Genomic DNA, 14328 nt, shown 5'->3' with positions numbered 1-14328 from the left:
TTATACAAAAGGAAAGCAATTTGTTTAATGTGCTGAAGTTAACAGCAGCTGAGGTTGTTCACTTCATGTGACAGTGCCCTGAAGTGGTATTAGAAATATAGCCTCAGCTGAGTTTGTGCAAGGCATAATCCTGGGTTTGCTGTGCTCAGTAGAGTGTCTGTGGGCTCCTGGGAGGAGGTCTGTGCAGCGATGCTGCCTCGCCACCACTGCTGACACCTCTGGAGCTGCTAGGAGCCTTGCTTCCACAAAATACAAGACAGTTTTAGCTGCAGATCGACCAGCGCTGCTGGAGTGACTGGCACTTCCCTGGTAGCTGCACCTACACTGTCCTGAGTAATTTAAATAAGCTGAGCTCATTCAAAGTACCTTTACCACGTCAAGTAATGCTGAACACTCATTAAACCAAACAAAAACCCCAACTTTCACCGGAATGATGTTACTACTCCCATACAGTGACACTGATAAGATTTGGGGTGGCAGATAAAACACACTTCCCCAGCACACAAGACAGACCTCAGACTTGTGGGGCAGCTTGGGGGCAGGGAATGAGTTGGCTTGTTCTGGTGTCTTTTTGTCTCCTTCTGAGGCTAGATCCTACCAAGAGACTAGCAGGCACAGCTTAGAAGTTGAACTTGAAGGAATTAAAGAGTAATTGCTGTCTGTTTTCCACATTCATACAGGGAGCTCCTTACTCCCTCTTCACAGGCATGTGAATGAAGGTCACTGTCCTGCTTTTAGATTTTATCGCAGCTGAGTATAATGAATGTAACAGCTTCCTTTTTGAAAAAAAGGCAAGGTCAGAAAAATAGGTCATGGAAATAACCATGTATTATACCTGAGGCCAGGTTTCGGCGCTATTATACAAAACAAGAAGCATCTTATACTTTAGATATACATAAGATAATGAGCCCAAGGATCTGAAAAGGTGAATTTTCAAGGTGCATTACAGTACGTACTTTTCAGAAGCTTCAAGTTCTAGCCTACAGTTTGATGTAATTCTCTAGGTCATATTCTGTTCCTCCAGTTCCAGCAGACATGTACCCATGTATTCTATGTGGAGTTTGTTGAAAATCAATGCAATTGCCCAGGGAACTAGATGCTTTTGCCATTAACTAAGGAATTATTGTTTTCCTTTCAAGAAGTGCCTGTCAACAGAAGCTAATTTACTGATTTGTTTTGTAAATATTGTGCTTTAAAAAATGTAAACCTGATATTTGAAATTCATTGTTTTTGTCTTGCCAAATTTTGAGCCATAGACAGATAACTTTTATGAGGCTTCCATCACTCCAAGGCCCTTTTTCTAATGACTACAGTATCATTTGAAACATGTATGTTTAGTTACTTAAATGGCAAATTGCTTTCCACTGCCTTTGAAGTACATTGCATAAATATTGAATTAAAACTTTAACTCACACTTCATAAATAATTTATTTTAAAAATACTATTCCATAAGACCATCCGCTGCTGAGATGTTCAATTTTCTGGTAAAAACATGAATTTATTGCAAGTCTTACTTTAATTTGTTGAATATTTGCTAAAAGCCACATGTGATAGATGTTACAAGAATTGTATTCAAACAAAAACCTCAGGAAGCTAAAAGTCTTATGCTCTAGTAGGTTTTAGACCTTTGCATAAGCTGTTTCAGTGGCAGGAGGAAATGTTGAAATCTATTCAAGGAAGCTTTCAAGTACAATTATCTGATACACCTGAAAATGGCTTATAGTACATTTTGCAATGACCAGAATAGCTTATGGATTTCTTTATATTTCATTTCCCTACAGTCCTCCCTTTGCCACTTCTTTTTCATGTTGCTGCATTTAAACTGCTGTACAAACTTGTTCAAAGTGCTAGACATAAAAAAAAAAAATCAAAGGAAATTTCAGATAATTAACTTTGATGAATGAGCATATTTTAATTCATGTCTGGTAATATTCTTGTTAATGACATGTCTGCTTAGGACATCCATTAGAAGTCCATTAACTTAACAGGGAAAGTCTAATAAAGTTATCCTGGAAATTTTCTGGTATATTAACATTATGGACTTTTAATGAATATCTGCTGTAGGAATTGCTATTAGCAAGGCTACCATTCTAATTAAACTTATGCTCTAAGAGAGTGAAGAAACAGCATGAAGATACTAACAAGCAGAAGTAGCACATTTTTGGAAAATTACTGTAAGAGAGATTGGTATAGGTTACAAAACGTGCTAATAGTAGCAGATATATATATATGTGTATATATATCTTTTTTTTTTTTTTTTCTTTTTTGTAGCTTGCCATCCAGTATACCAATATATTGTGCTTCCTTCATACAATCAACTGCTGAGGCTCCCCACTTACTTCTCTGTTATTGAGATTGAGCAGCAATGAAAGGCTAGGAGATACAAAATTGAAAAATAATTTTTCATGACAATGCCAAGTAAAAAAGTGTACTTTGGAAAGCTATTACCTATAGGCATCCCACCTTGTTATCAACCCATCTGAAGATTCATCCAGGCCTTCCACACTCCTGCTGACAATCACAGTAATACAGCTAAAGGTTTTTATATGTGTGTGTGTATAAAAGAATCCCCCCCAATATACCTATTTTTTCGTACTTATCCTTCACCAAATCTTCCAAACCAATGATATTCCAGAAACTGTCATCCCAACCTCCATCTGAAGTGTACGTCCACTTGCAAACTAACGTACAGAGGGACCTGAAAAGAGACAACATATGCACAGAATCAGGAAAATGAACACAAATGATTTTGAAGTTGTGACTAGAAAGACAGTTGTGCAAAATGATCTCTTCATTGACTGGTCAAAAGTTCCAAGCATAATGCTAATACCAAAACAAAAATATGTTACAGTTTGGAGTGTATGCCTTGAGATAACTTTAAAAGGACCCTGTGTTTGTTTCCTGCTAACACAGCTTATTGTCTTGCCACTTCATTACATAAATAAGTCAAATAACAGGTCACACACATGCATAGAAGACAGTATAGCATGAACATAACAGCTCTTCAGCAAGCAGCTCGAGGAAAGATTCCTGCTTTTCCAGGCTGTACATAAATAGCAGTGTTTTACACACAGCGTGTCCTTAGAAAAACCTTCTATTACTTATGTTCAAGCTGAATTACAAGTTGCAGGACATGATGTATGCCCTGATAATTAGATTAAATAGCATTGCTTCAATACCTGCAGGTACAAAATGCCTTTATCAGGTGAATGTGTACGAGCGAAATCACATGCAACTACAGGAGCTTCTGTTACAGCATATGTTCAAGTACCACTATCATCGGGTCTGTATCTCAGCAGAAGCTGATGACAGACCAGTGACATGCTGAAATAGCATTAGCCACGATGCAAGTGAGTGCAACGTTAAGCTCTTGTTTCAGGTCTTGTTCCTGATAAGACAATGGTGAACTTCACTGTGACAGTAAAGCATCACAAGGGCAGAGTACAGGAGCAGAATATAAACAAAACACAACAGCATGTGTACAAACGCTATTGGAACAGGTTTTTTCCCCCTCCTAAAGTGATCCATATCCCCAACCTCCCATTTGCCCCGAAACATGAATAATGTTCTGGAAGATTTAGTATTTAACCAACTGTTGTCTGTCTGAACACTAAGAACCATCTCAGAACATCAGTATTTAATTGTGCTTGAAAAGTCAGTAAAGTAGAAGGTATTAATAATACTAACTACGACTGAAAATTTCAGCTATCTTTAATCTTCAGAATACTGTTGAACCACCAAGAACAAGACAGCTGTGATGCATCTCTGAAACACAACATCATAACTGTTCTTGAGGAGAAAAGCCCCTTTAAGGGATTCATTCTTTGGTATCTTACAAGATAACTTATTTATGACTCATTTTCAGCTGAGGTGTACTTTCACAGATGTATACTTTTTATTAGGATTTTATAATCTCAGCAAGCATCTTCAGCACAAACTGAATTTTACCAAAGCGTCTGAACAGTTTTGCAAGAAAGAGATCAAATGCTTTAGTAAAACTAACACAAAAATCCTTTCTACAAAGAATATTTTCTGAATTAAAGCAAACCCGCCTTTTTTTTTTTCTATGTGAACTACCTAGGGACCTAAGTAAGGAGAACTAAACTAAAAGTCTCATTGCATTACATATTGCTACGTTACCATAATACCCAGGAAAACCAGCCCTGGACAAGAATCCCACCACACACAAGGTACAAACACTGGAAGATTGCTGCCTTCAGAAAACTTAAAAATAAGACAGCAGCAAAGTTTAGAGAGGTGTCTGAAGCAAGCCAAGTATGTAAACACCTAGAACCCACACCTATAAACACATTGAAACCCAACTAGATACTCAAAATACTAACTGTGCAGTCAAACAGAGAGACAAAACATCTGCTGGTAAAGATGCCATTGTAGTTTATTATCTCTTTCCCTTTGAAAAGGAGGTTGCTAAGAGAATGGAGTCTGCTGCTTTCAAATTCAACAAACACCCCTGGCACAGCTTCCTACTCACCTGATAGAAATACCCTACAAACGATGTGACAGTGCATACCTCTCCTCCACTAAAACCCTAATAACAGAAACAAGGAAAGAAATCAGCAAACAGAACAGAAGAGAAGCTGTTTTTATTTATTAGATGCAAATCAAAAACTGCAGCTTCTAGACAGTGATACTGTACACACCATACAGACAAATGAGAACAGAAAGAGACTTTCCTCACAGCTAGAAAACTTCTGCAACTTGGATTCACCAAGTTTTGGGGGTTTGTAATGAGAACCTAGGATGCAGAAGTGAGGGCAGGATTACAGAATCATAGAACGGCTTGGGTTGGAAGGGACCTTAAAGATCATTGACAGTTAAGGACACTGTTCTCAGTGTATATCCTCTGAGCAGAAAAGATCATGCAATTATATGGACTTTGTATCCTCCCATTTTCTCATCCAGGACAGAAATGTGTATTTTAAATGCATAAATGCATCATGTTTTCCTTCATTCTGTTCGTCTGGAGTGACTTTTTTTTTTTTTCCCAAACAGAGGATTGCTGCTGTTCAGTGACATTCCCACTGCTTAAAAAGGTGCAGTGCCTTCTCTTTGCAAGAAGCAAATCTATTAATATTACCTGTCTTGGAAAAAAAACATACGGAGTTAACTATTTAGAGCCTTAACAATACAGTGGAGATTATTTCAGGGTTGCAGTTCAAACACTGTTGAAGTCTGCCTCCTCCTCTTTCCTCCCCCCCCCTTTTTTTTTTTTTTAAAGCAGTTTAGGAGTAGATCAGACAATTACAGTTCAGCGTCTGGTAGGAAAACAGAAAAACATATGACTGTAACTATAGCAATGATAATGTTGATATAAGAATTCCAATGTCCAAGGATTTAAAAGCCAAACACAGAAATCTAATTAGAACCTTTGACAAAAACTGGGTGAATAAATAAATTGTATGCTGAAGAAAATACTGGGGGGAAAAAATAAACATTTCCCTCAAATGAGCTCAAACATCTCATTTAAAAGAAAAATGAAGACACAATTTCAATGAAAGATTATTTCATGACTTTAGGGAAAATGTAGACATAAAGAGTGAAACAATAATGCATTAAGTTTTCCCAAATATGGTAAATATCAAGCCATAACAATTTATCATCAGAACTAAACATGTATTTTTCTAATTAGATCAATGCTATGAACTGTTGCCACACCCTGAAAAATGCTCTAAGGATGACAGCTAAATGTCATGGCTTCAAAGATCACAAAGCAACTCCCTCTGAGTCTCTGTGCTTATCCAAAGATAAACTTAAACTGCCCTGCAAGACTCCAAAGAGCAGGTTTTAAACAAACAAGGGCTGGTTCTTCCATGCAGCTCACTCTCAGCAGCACTTCATTACATATATTACACATATATACACATACATACATATATTACATAATTACATTACATATAGGCTCACTGAAATGGTGTGAGCAGGGGACAGGCAGACCAGCCCCATCCACTCAATTCCAGCCTGTTGGAGCTTTCCTACAGGGTATTGCTGACCATATGAAACAGCGAGCCCGTAAGTGTTTTCATCCTGCCTGTATAGATTTATAAATGCAAAGTGCTTACAGAAAAAGGATAAATAACCGATTTCTAGTTGAATTTTTAACACAATATAGAAAATATGAACTGGGAAGGACATGTCTTCCCAAATGAATCAGCTGGCGTATCTATGTAAGTGGAAGGTTTTGATATGAAGGCCAGCCTCAAATCTGAGCTACAATTTATCTCATGCCACTAGGCTTTCATTTTCATGGTCACAACAAGAACTTCAAAATGCTTATTTTGTAAATACCGTACAAGCATTTATGTTTCTCTGGGATTTAAGGTTCTTATTCCACCCCTGCCGCTACTCATTTGCCACATAAAAAGAATACGTTCAGTTAAATGACACAACTTTCTACAAATCTTTAATATTTAAGAGAAAGTAGTGTAATGCAGAAGGGCATTCTGCTCTCTTAGATAACAGATCAAGAAACACAGTTAAAGGATTTGAGACGTCTATAACAATAGATAAACTTTACGACATGGTTCAAAAGAACCTAGATGTGTTGGTCGGCCACCCACCTGATAAGGTGCTCTAATAATTACACACAGTTGCTCGATCTGTATATCCCAGAGAGCTGTATACATGTGAAGAAAGAACAGCTTATTCATGTTTCTTCACCTTTGAATACAATGGTATAGATGCATATCAGTTTTATTGCCAATCTCCCTTCAGCATATAACCCTGAGGAAGTGATAACTCAAATGGTACCTTAGGAAACCTGGATCCAAAGAGACTGACCAGTAATGAGGAAGTTGAGGAACCAAAGCATTTATTTAGCAACTCCTAAGTTTTATGAGATGAAGCACAGACATTAAACAGAAAAAGTACTGATGTTCATTCTATCATATTCTTTTTTTTTTCCGATTATTTGGCTGTACTACCTCAATTATTTGGTCATAAACGACAGATTTGCAGCAGTGGATCCTGGATGAACCAGTTGCACAGAAGCCAATGCTCCCCATCCTTTGCCACCAGAGTCTGATGGGTTCAAAGGTACTAAACTGAAAGGCAATAATCCAGGACACAATCCTCTCCTGACTGCCTCATCTCACACAGACCTTCAGAAGACAAGGAGTGGAACCCCCCAGTAACACGGGCCATATTTAGCCAGGCTGACAGACAATGAAGTCGAACTCTTTTCTTCAAGCACATTCCAAATACAATGAAATGAAAGATTTCCTTTCTCTGTTCAGAACAAAAGATTTTGCTCAGAATATTCCCACTGAAAAGCAACACTTTCAAATGGAAAACTTTAATTTAAACCATATTTTCCAACAGGAATATGATTATGTTTAGAGTTTCTTACAAATTTTAGTCTACAAAGAGCGATAGGATCCTCCTTGCATCCAAGAGCCTCAAGAAAAAAAAAAAAAAAAAAAAAACAACCTTAAAATTCATTACAAATTAGATTTGGCTGTGCACAGCATATTACACAATCCTTTCTGTTACAGTCTAGCTTTGAGTTCTTGCACATCTTTTGCTGGGAACTGGCTGTGACTATGCTGAAGTCCTGTATGACCAAAATCTTGGTATGTCCTCATTAAAAAATAACAAGGTTCAAAGTGTCTTCAGTGATAGAGCACCTGAGTTGCTCTGGCCATGCTCTAGTTGCCTCAATGCCTAACCTTTTGAAGGTTAGTGGGGGCAAATGGTCCTTTCAAGACAGCATTCTGGCGTTAGCAGTGTGTGCTCCAAGTTGGTTGATACAGGCTCTGCCCCCATCGTATTCCCAGTCTGAATATTCTCATGAACTCTGTTGTGCTCCTTGGAGAGATGGAAATTAGGTACTCATAGAAAAATGGGGAAAAAAAAAAGTACTGTCTTAGTTATCTGCCTGAAAATGTATCTAAAATATAAAGGTCACAAAAAACTTCTCCACAACTTGAATATTACCTAGTGAAAAGTTGCCCAAGCTTTCTTTGCAGAGAGAGCACTTGCTGTCTCTGACAATAAAATACATTTTGGGCCATGTTCTATAATTGCAGTGGTCTTCTGGATGTCATCTGAATTTGGTTTATAGGTTAACAGAAAAGTCTTAACAAGAAGAGTTACAAAAAGAAAGAGTTTCTCCCTGAAAAGTGACCCCATAAGGAATTTCCATTGAAGATGGTTGGTACAATACCAGTTATCCTGGAAAGTGCTTCGGCCACCAGTTTTAAAGACAGATACCCTGTCTTGACCATCCTGAAGCGAATGGAAGCTTTACTCTTGATTCCAAAGCAAAGGGATCTGCTGCATTCATCCTAGCGGGTCAGAAATGAATTCAAACTAATTAATGCAATTCATTTTGCAGGCATCATTAAACAATGCAAGGGTTTAATCACAAAATGTGTTAAATGGAGCACTTCAATGAAAAATGTCCTTGCATCTTAGTCTCATATTGAGAGAGACTTGGTGGTGATGAACTAAAACCAACTGCACCTGCTGAGGACTGTACCCAAAGCTAAGCCCCACAAAAGCTGGGATAAAGTACTGCAAGGTCCCACAAGGAATAGTGTGCAGTAGGATAAAGTAGCCTTCTGCAGAAAGTTTCTGTCGGCCAGATTTATTTAAAGCCACAGACAATCAAGAACTACAAAAGTTGTATGAGGTTCTGAAAGCAAGAATGAGACCTGAAACAATGGAGTGTGACCGTCACAACATCAAACATGTTTTTCCTTTTGTTCTGCAAACTTTAAATTTAAAGCAGATTTCAAATGCAAACTGAAATCCAGGGCTTAGGTTCTGCTCAAATGAACTTCTCCACATACAGACATCTGGACCAAGCTGTCAATGTCCTCCCAAATTATGCATCCCAGTCTTGAGGCTTTTTACAAAAACGAGCGATTCAACTCTCCGTTACAGATCTAACTGTGGTTTTTCACAAAAATGTTCCAGACAAAAAATTAAGACATAGCACACATACTCTCACTGTCCAAGGTTTATATGAAGCAGAACTGGGCACTGGCACTGCAAAATCCTAAAACACAGCAGAGATTATCACAGAGCAATAGGAAAACAGGCAACTATTTTCTGCTCCATTATAGCTAATATGTTAATACCTGACCTTTTAAATAGAACCAGATTATTAGTTACATATACCCCACTGTTGTACCTGTCACACCGATGTCTGCCTACCTGCTGTATTTGGCTGCTTGGGGGGAAAGAGGAAAAGAAGAGGGTAATTTGTCCTGAGGGAACACTTCTCGGTAATAGGAGGAAAAATGTGACACCTAGTCATTTAGTCTTGGAGCATATAAAATGAATGAGATGCTGCCTATGTTAAGTGTTGGCTAAAAAGAATCAAAGAGCTGTGGGTTGAGTTCACAGCAGTGTAAGAAGAGCTGCACCTGTTGTCACTCAGTTACTACCGTAGATCTCCCGGGCAGATTAGTTTTAAACCACAGGGCCAAGTAAATCTGGGTGTGCTCCATTTCACATGTGCTGTCTGCATTTTACTCATTTCACCTATTCAACAGCTCTTTAATTGCATGTACACAAACTGAAACATGTCAGGGGCTGTTCCATCCATCCACCTAACCGTGCAAATCCCAAGTTCCTAATATTTACAACATGCTACTTTTTATTATTCATGCCTTTGACCTAAACCCTATGAAATCCCTGCTTGCCCAGACCCATTGTCTTCATACAGCAGTGCAACGTGACTGTTGCCTGACGAGGGTTTGCTTCTAACAAAGCATTAAACATGCCAAACAAAAAGACAGGTGGAGAAGCCGGTTCGGGACAACTAGCAGACACATTCCTATCGCACTCAGAGGCCTCCCCGTCCAGCCTTTGCATCTCTAAAGATTTAAACCCAGGCAAGAAAGGCAGCAAGGACATCATGGTAATCAGCAATACCAGTTCAACTAACTTCATTCTTTCTATGCTCTGGATAACATTTATATTAATAAAAAGTAGTCTGTTTGCCAGCTAGACTTTTAGAATTATTTAAATGTAAAAAGCAAAGTTCTCTCCCCCGTTTGAAATCTTCACTAAAACTGCACAAGAAAAAAAAACAAAACAAAACATTTTTGTATGTATGTGTATATACACATATATATAAAAAACTATGTTGAATTTCCTTCCTTCTGCATGATGTAAAAGCCAGCATTTGCTAACAGTGAGGTCAATGCCCATTTTGTCATGTGTCACGTGTGAAGTAGGATTTAACTGCACATCTCAACCTGCAAGAGTTCATGTTCCTGAAATTATTTAAGTCTTCCTTTCTTTAAGAAGTTTTCATTATCTCACTTTAAACATCTTCAGTATTGAGTTGTCCGTGAAGAAAACTGAGTCTCAGGAAGCAGCTCTTCAGTTTCAAAAAAGGGTTGGTAGAAAAGGCTGCATTTTCTTGCAAGTGTGGCAGTTTGGTAAAAGCTACAAATCCACAAAAATCACCAACCTAAATAACAAAGCTCACGACCTCTAAGCTGGATATGTTGAAACTAATTCAGATACTGGAATTTGATGATAATAAGACCTTCCCTTACACTTTCAAGGCAATTTCTTTTTTAGCCTTGTCTTTTACTGAAACTGCTATTGCACAGGCTTTTCCTTAAAATCTGTATTGAAATTATTTGATTGAATTTCAGCTAAGACGTTATTATATGCCCTCCATTTCTTAATGTTGCTGGCTCAGTGTACTTCTATGGTCCTAAGTGATTCCTTCGCAATTGATGAGACTGAAGCTTGATTAAAAAAAAAAAGTAAACTTTTATTCAACAGCTCTGTTGACCTCACATCTGGAAAAGTCAGAAGTCTCACTGGACTGGTGGCATAGCTTTCATTTAAAAATGCAGAACAGGTCTGTCTCCCGTCCTCTACCATAAATCTTCCTGGCAAAGCACAGTCCATGGAAGAGTAACGTACTGCTTTATGTAAGAGGAGGGCTCCAGCAAAGGCTGCACTCCTGGAAGCAATGCACAAATACAGCCTCCACACCTGCCTGCCAACCGGCCCCATTTCAGTACCTGAAGTCCCCTACAACATCCAGGAAGAAAATACAAGACAACAATTGCTTGTAGGACCATAACTTTGTTTCCTTGCAGACTTTTCCAGGATCTCAGTGAGAGGAGGCATTCAAGGCAAGATGTCTTACCACGGGCTCTCAGGCCTTGTGCAGGATGCAGCATGCAGAAGCAGGACTCTGAGCACACACAAACCTGCGTGCGTGCCGAAGTCCCACTCACAGCCCTTAGGAACAACCAGAATACAAGCGAGCAGGAAAGAAAGTCTTTTCATTTGTAAGCCAAAAAATTAACATTATTTCTGTACAGGGGAGAAAAGAATAATTAACTCAAACCCCACTGTAGGACGTGGTGTTCGTGTTGCAACTCTTAGGAGGTTTTGATTGGCTTTTTAAATTACTGAATTTTCTACGCAAATATGTTGCTTACTTAAAGGGAAGGATTTTATTGCCTGAAAAATACAATTCACATCTGCAATTTTCTACACCCACATCTATAATTAATCTCCTCTGATTACAGCCACTCCCTGACAAGATTCCATGTTATATTTAAACACTGGATGCCACTCTGAAAGGAAAAAAAAAAACACCACAGAACAATAGGATCATTTTCAAGGACTACATAGGAGTGTAAGGTTTAGAATCAGCAAAGTCCTTTAAATTGTGCTATCAACTGACCAACCCCACCAGAGTGAAGAGTGACCTCCAATTACCACCATAATGGGCACAGACGTCTCTTGAGAAATATAAAGTGTAGATGTTTTCTCTGCTCCAAAGAGGTAAGAGATTGATGTTGTATTACACAGATATGCTTCAAACTTAATGACACATTGTTGGGGAAAGCACTTCTGCGACACTCACACTCTAAGGATCAGCCCCCATAAAAAAATCCTTCACTGGATAAGATATCTTCAAAAGGTAACTTTTGTACATCTTGCTAGAATTCTGAAAGCACACACACCCCTTTATATACATACAGATATTTATTTAGGACTGGGAGGATGTACATGTCTGTATTTTTTTTTTGCTGAAATCTATTTAAGTCTCTCTTTAAAAAATACAAATAAATGCTTCAAACAATGCAAATGGTGAAAAAGTCATAAAACAGAAGGTGAATCTGTTAACTAAACTAAACTGAGAACTACTTAACTAACTAAAATGAGAAGATATTTCTTTCGCTACTTGTAATAGTGTCCAATTAAAAAAAAAAAAAAAAAAAAGAGTGTTTCTATTTAGGAATATGCTATCAAAAGACTCAAAGCCTTAGACTTTTAAATTCAGTTTTCCTAGAAGTTATGTCATCAGACCTGAAGGGAAACACCCATCTCAAACACAACACGGCAAGTTAGATTAATCCCTTGTGTATATCCAGTAATTTTGGCAGATTCATACCAGGGATGCATTTAGCTAACCATGTTGAGTTGAACCAGAAATTACAAAATAAGAATATTTTATCCACCCACATACGCCTCACCACGTCATGAGGCAAGGGGAAGCAAACAGTCAGCAGACTGCCTGCTTTTTTATTAATTTCATTCTGTATTATATTACAGACACCCAACCAAGATTCAAGCCCATTGTCTTCAGCATTGTTGAAAAACACATAATGAGACACAGTCCTAGACACAAAAATGTATTGTCTAGACAAATCAGACATAGCATGTGGGTCTGGAAATATTAATCCATTCCCTCAAAAGATGGCAAATGGAGGAAAAAGAAATTGAGAGACTTGGCCAAGGGTCAAAGAGTAAATGTCAGTCGGACCCCTAAAATGAATCTTCAGTCCTGAGACTCAGTCCAGTGTCCTAGGCAAAAAGACAACATTCAGATACCATGATGCTGAACATGTTAACCATCTTCCTGTGCACGGCTACAGTCTAAATCTTTAAATATGAGAGTAAAAAAAAAGTGTATACTTACATACAACTCTATTTCTTCTCCACTTTAAGTTTTAAAACTTTAATAAGCAAAAGAAAGGTTATAAAAATAATCCAAAAACAATAATGCAAATGAAAAGCAAAACTGGAAATAAAGCCCATGCATCTAGACAGTCCAGTCCGGCAGGCTGCCCTCTGGACAGACCTCCTGCCATTATGCAACATCAGCAGTATTTCAGTTCAATTGATGCAGAAAAAATATACTTTTCAACATCAGTATTTCAAGCAAACCGAACTGCAATAGTAAGTAAATATATTTCCAAATACAAACTCTTAGTTGAAATAAATATCTTCTCCTGTTACCCTCTTTAGACATTTAAAACTATTACACAATTAAACTTGAAAGTACTGGTACACGGAGCCAGTATACAATACAGCTTTCCTTTGAAGTCTAAACTTGGGAAAATTTACCATACTTCAAGGCTTCACCAGACATTCAATGAGAAAAGGCTACAAGTTACCAAGAGGAAGGAAGTTAGGTTTCAGACCAGCTCCCTTACTACTGTGTGGTTTTTGATAGAGCAAAATTACTCCCTTACAGCACCATTAATTTCTCCTAATCCAATAAGGGCAGCACACCACTACTCACACATCCACATGTGCATCACCAAGCACATCTGTCAGTACCAGCTGGTGCTTCAGCCACTGGTCCTCCCATGGCCACATGCATCCTCGTATCTCTTTGCTGTATTATAATAGATTATTATTCAACAGAATTGGCACCAATAGGGTACAGGAAGGTTGCAGTTTTTAGCTCCATTGACACTTTATTCTTCTACCATATGAAAAGTGGATGTGGGAAATGCACCACCAACATCCATCTTCAGGGAACATAAGGACTTAGGAGGTATTTTGGACTTTTCCAGTGGTTTGGAAAGGGTGGCATGATGCTGAGGAAAATGTCTGGCCAGCAGCAGTGCAGACACTGATACTCTGCATAGTGACTGGGTACTACATGTCTCCATGCGAGTAATGCTACACTTTGTGATGTGGTATGTGTTTTTTTTCATAAAATTATGCAGAATTAGACTAATGGGGGAAAAACAACAAACAACAACACAAGCAAAAAACACCACAACAACAAACACCTTACAACCCTAACAATGATATTTTGAAAAATAAATATTTTCCAGAATTCTCTTCTCTAGTTTGCTATAGAAACAGATTTTACTAATTCATGAGTAAATAATACGTCTGTTCCTAACATTTTAAGTGTTGAGATTCTAATTTTGCATGGTACTTAAATATATGTATGAATATAAACTCTTGAAGAAACGTCAGTAGAGTTAATGGAGCTTTTACCAGCTTAGGCAGGCATGTGCTGAACGACTGTGCTGAGCTGGAACCCAGGCTGTCAGGCACTTGTGGCCAAAGACTAAGTGA

At 38.1% G+C, this 14328-nt stretch overlaps 1 protein-coding gene across 19 annotated transcripts in view; it reads right to left on the bottom strand.

Annotated features, from left to right (window-relative positions):
- Positions 1 to 14328, bottom strand: part of FGGY (FGGY carbohydrate kinase domain containing) — a 297390-nt gene that overhangs the window by 84564 nt on the left and 198498 nt on the right. For 18 of the 19 annotated variants that reach the window (XR_014695699.1, XR_014695700.1, XR_014695701.1 and 15 more), the window contains one exon: positions 2583 to 2698. Coding sequence is in view for 14 of the 19 variants with exons in the window: in XM_084528570.1 (XP_084384696.1) it covers positions 2583 to 2698 (116 nt within the window). In the remaining 5 variants the exon portion in view is untranslated. Of the gene's footprint in view, positions 1 to 2582; positions 2699 to 4343; positions 4389 to 14328 lie in introns of those variants that run through there. The other variant, XM_084528562.1, reaches the window with a different exon arrangement.

Source organism: Aythya ferina, assembly GCF_964211825.1.
Source record: "Aythya ferina genome assembly, chromosome: 8".
NCBI lineage: Eukaryota > Metazoa > Chordata > Aves > Anseriformes > Anatidae > Aythya > Aythya ferina.
This window is presented reverse-complemented; position numbering and strand designations above follow the sequence as displayed.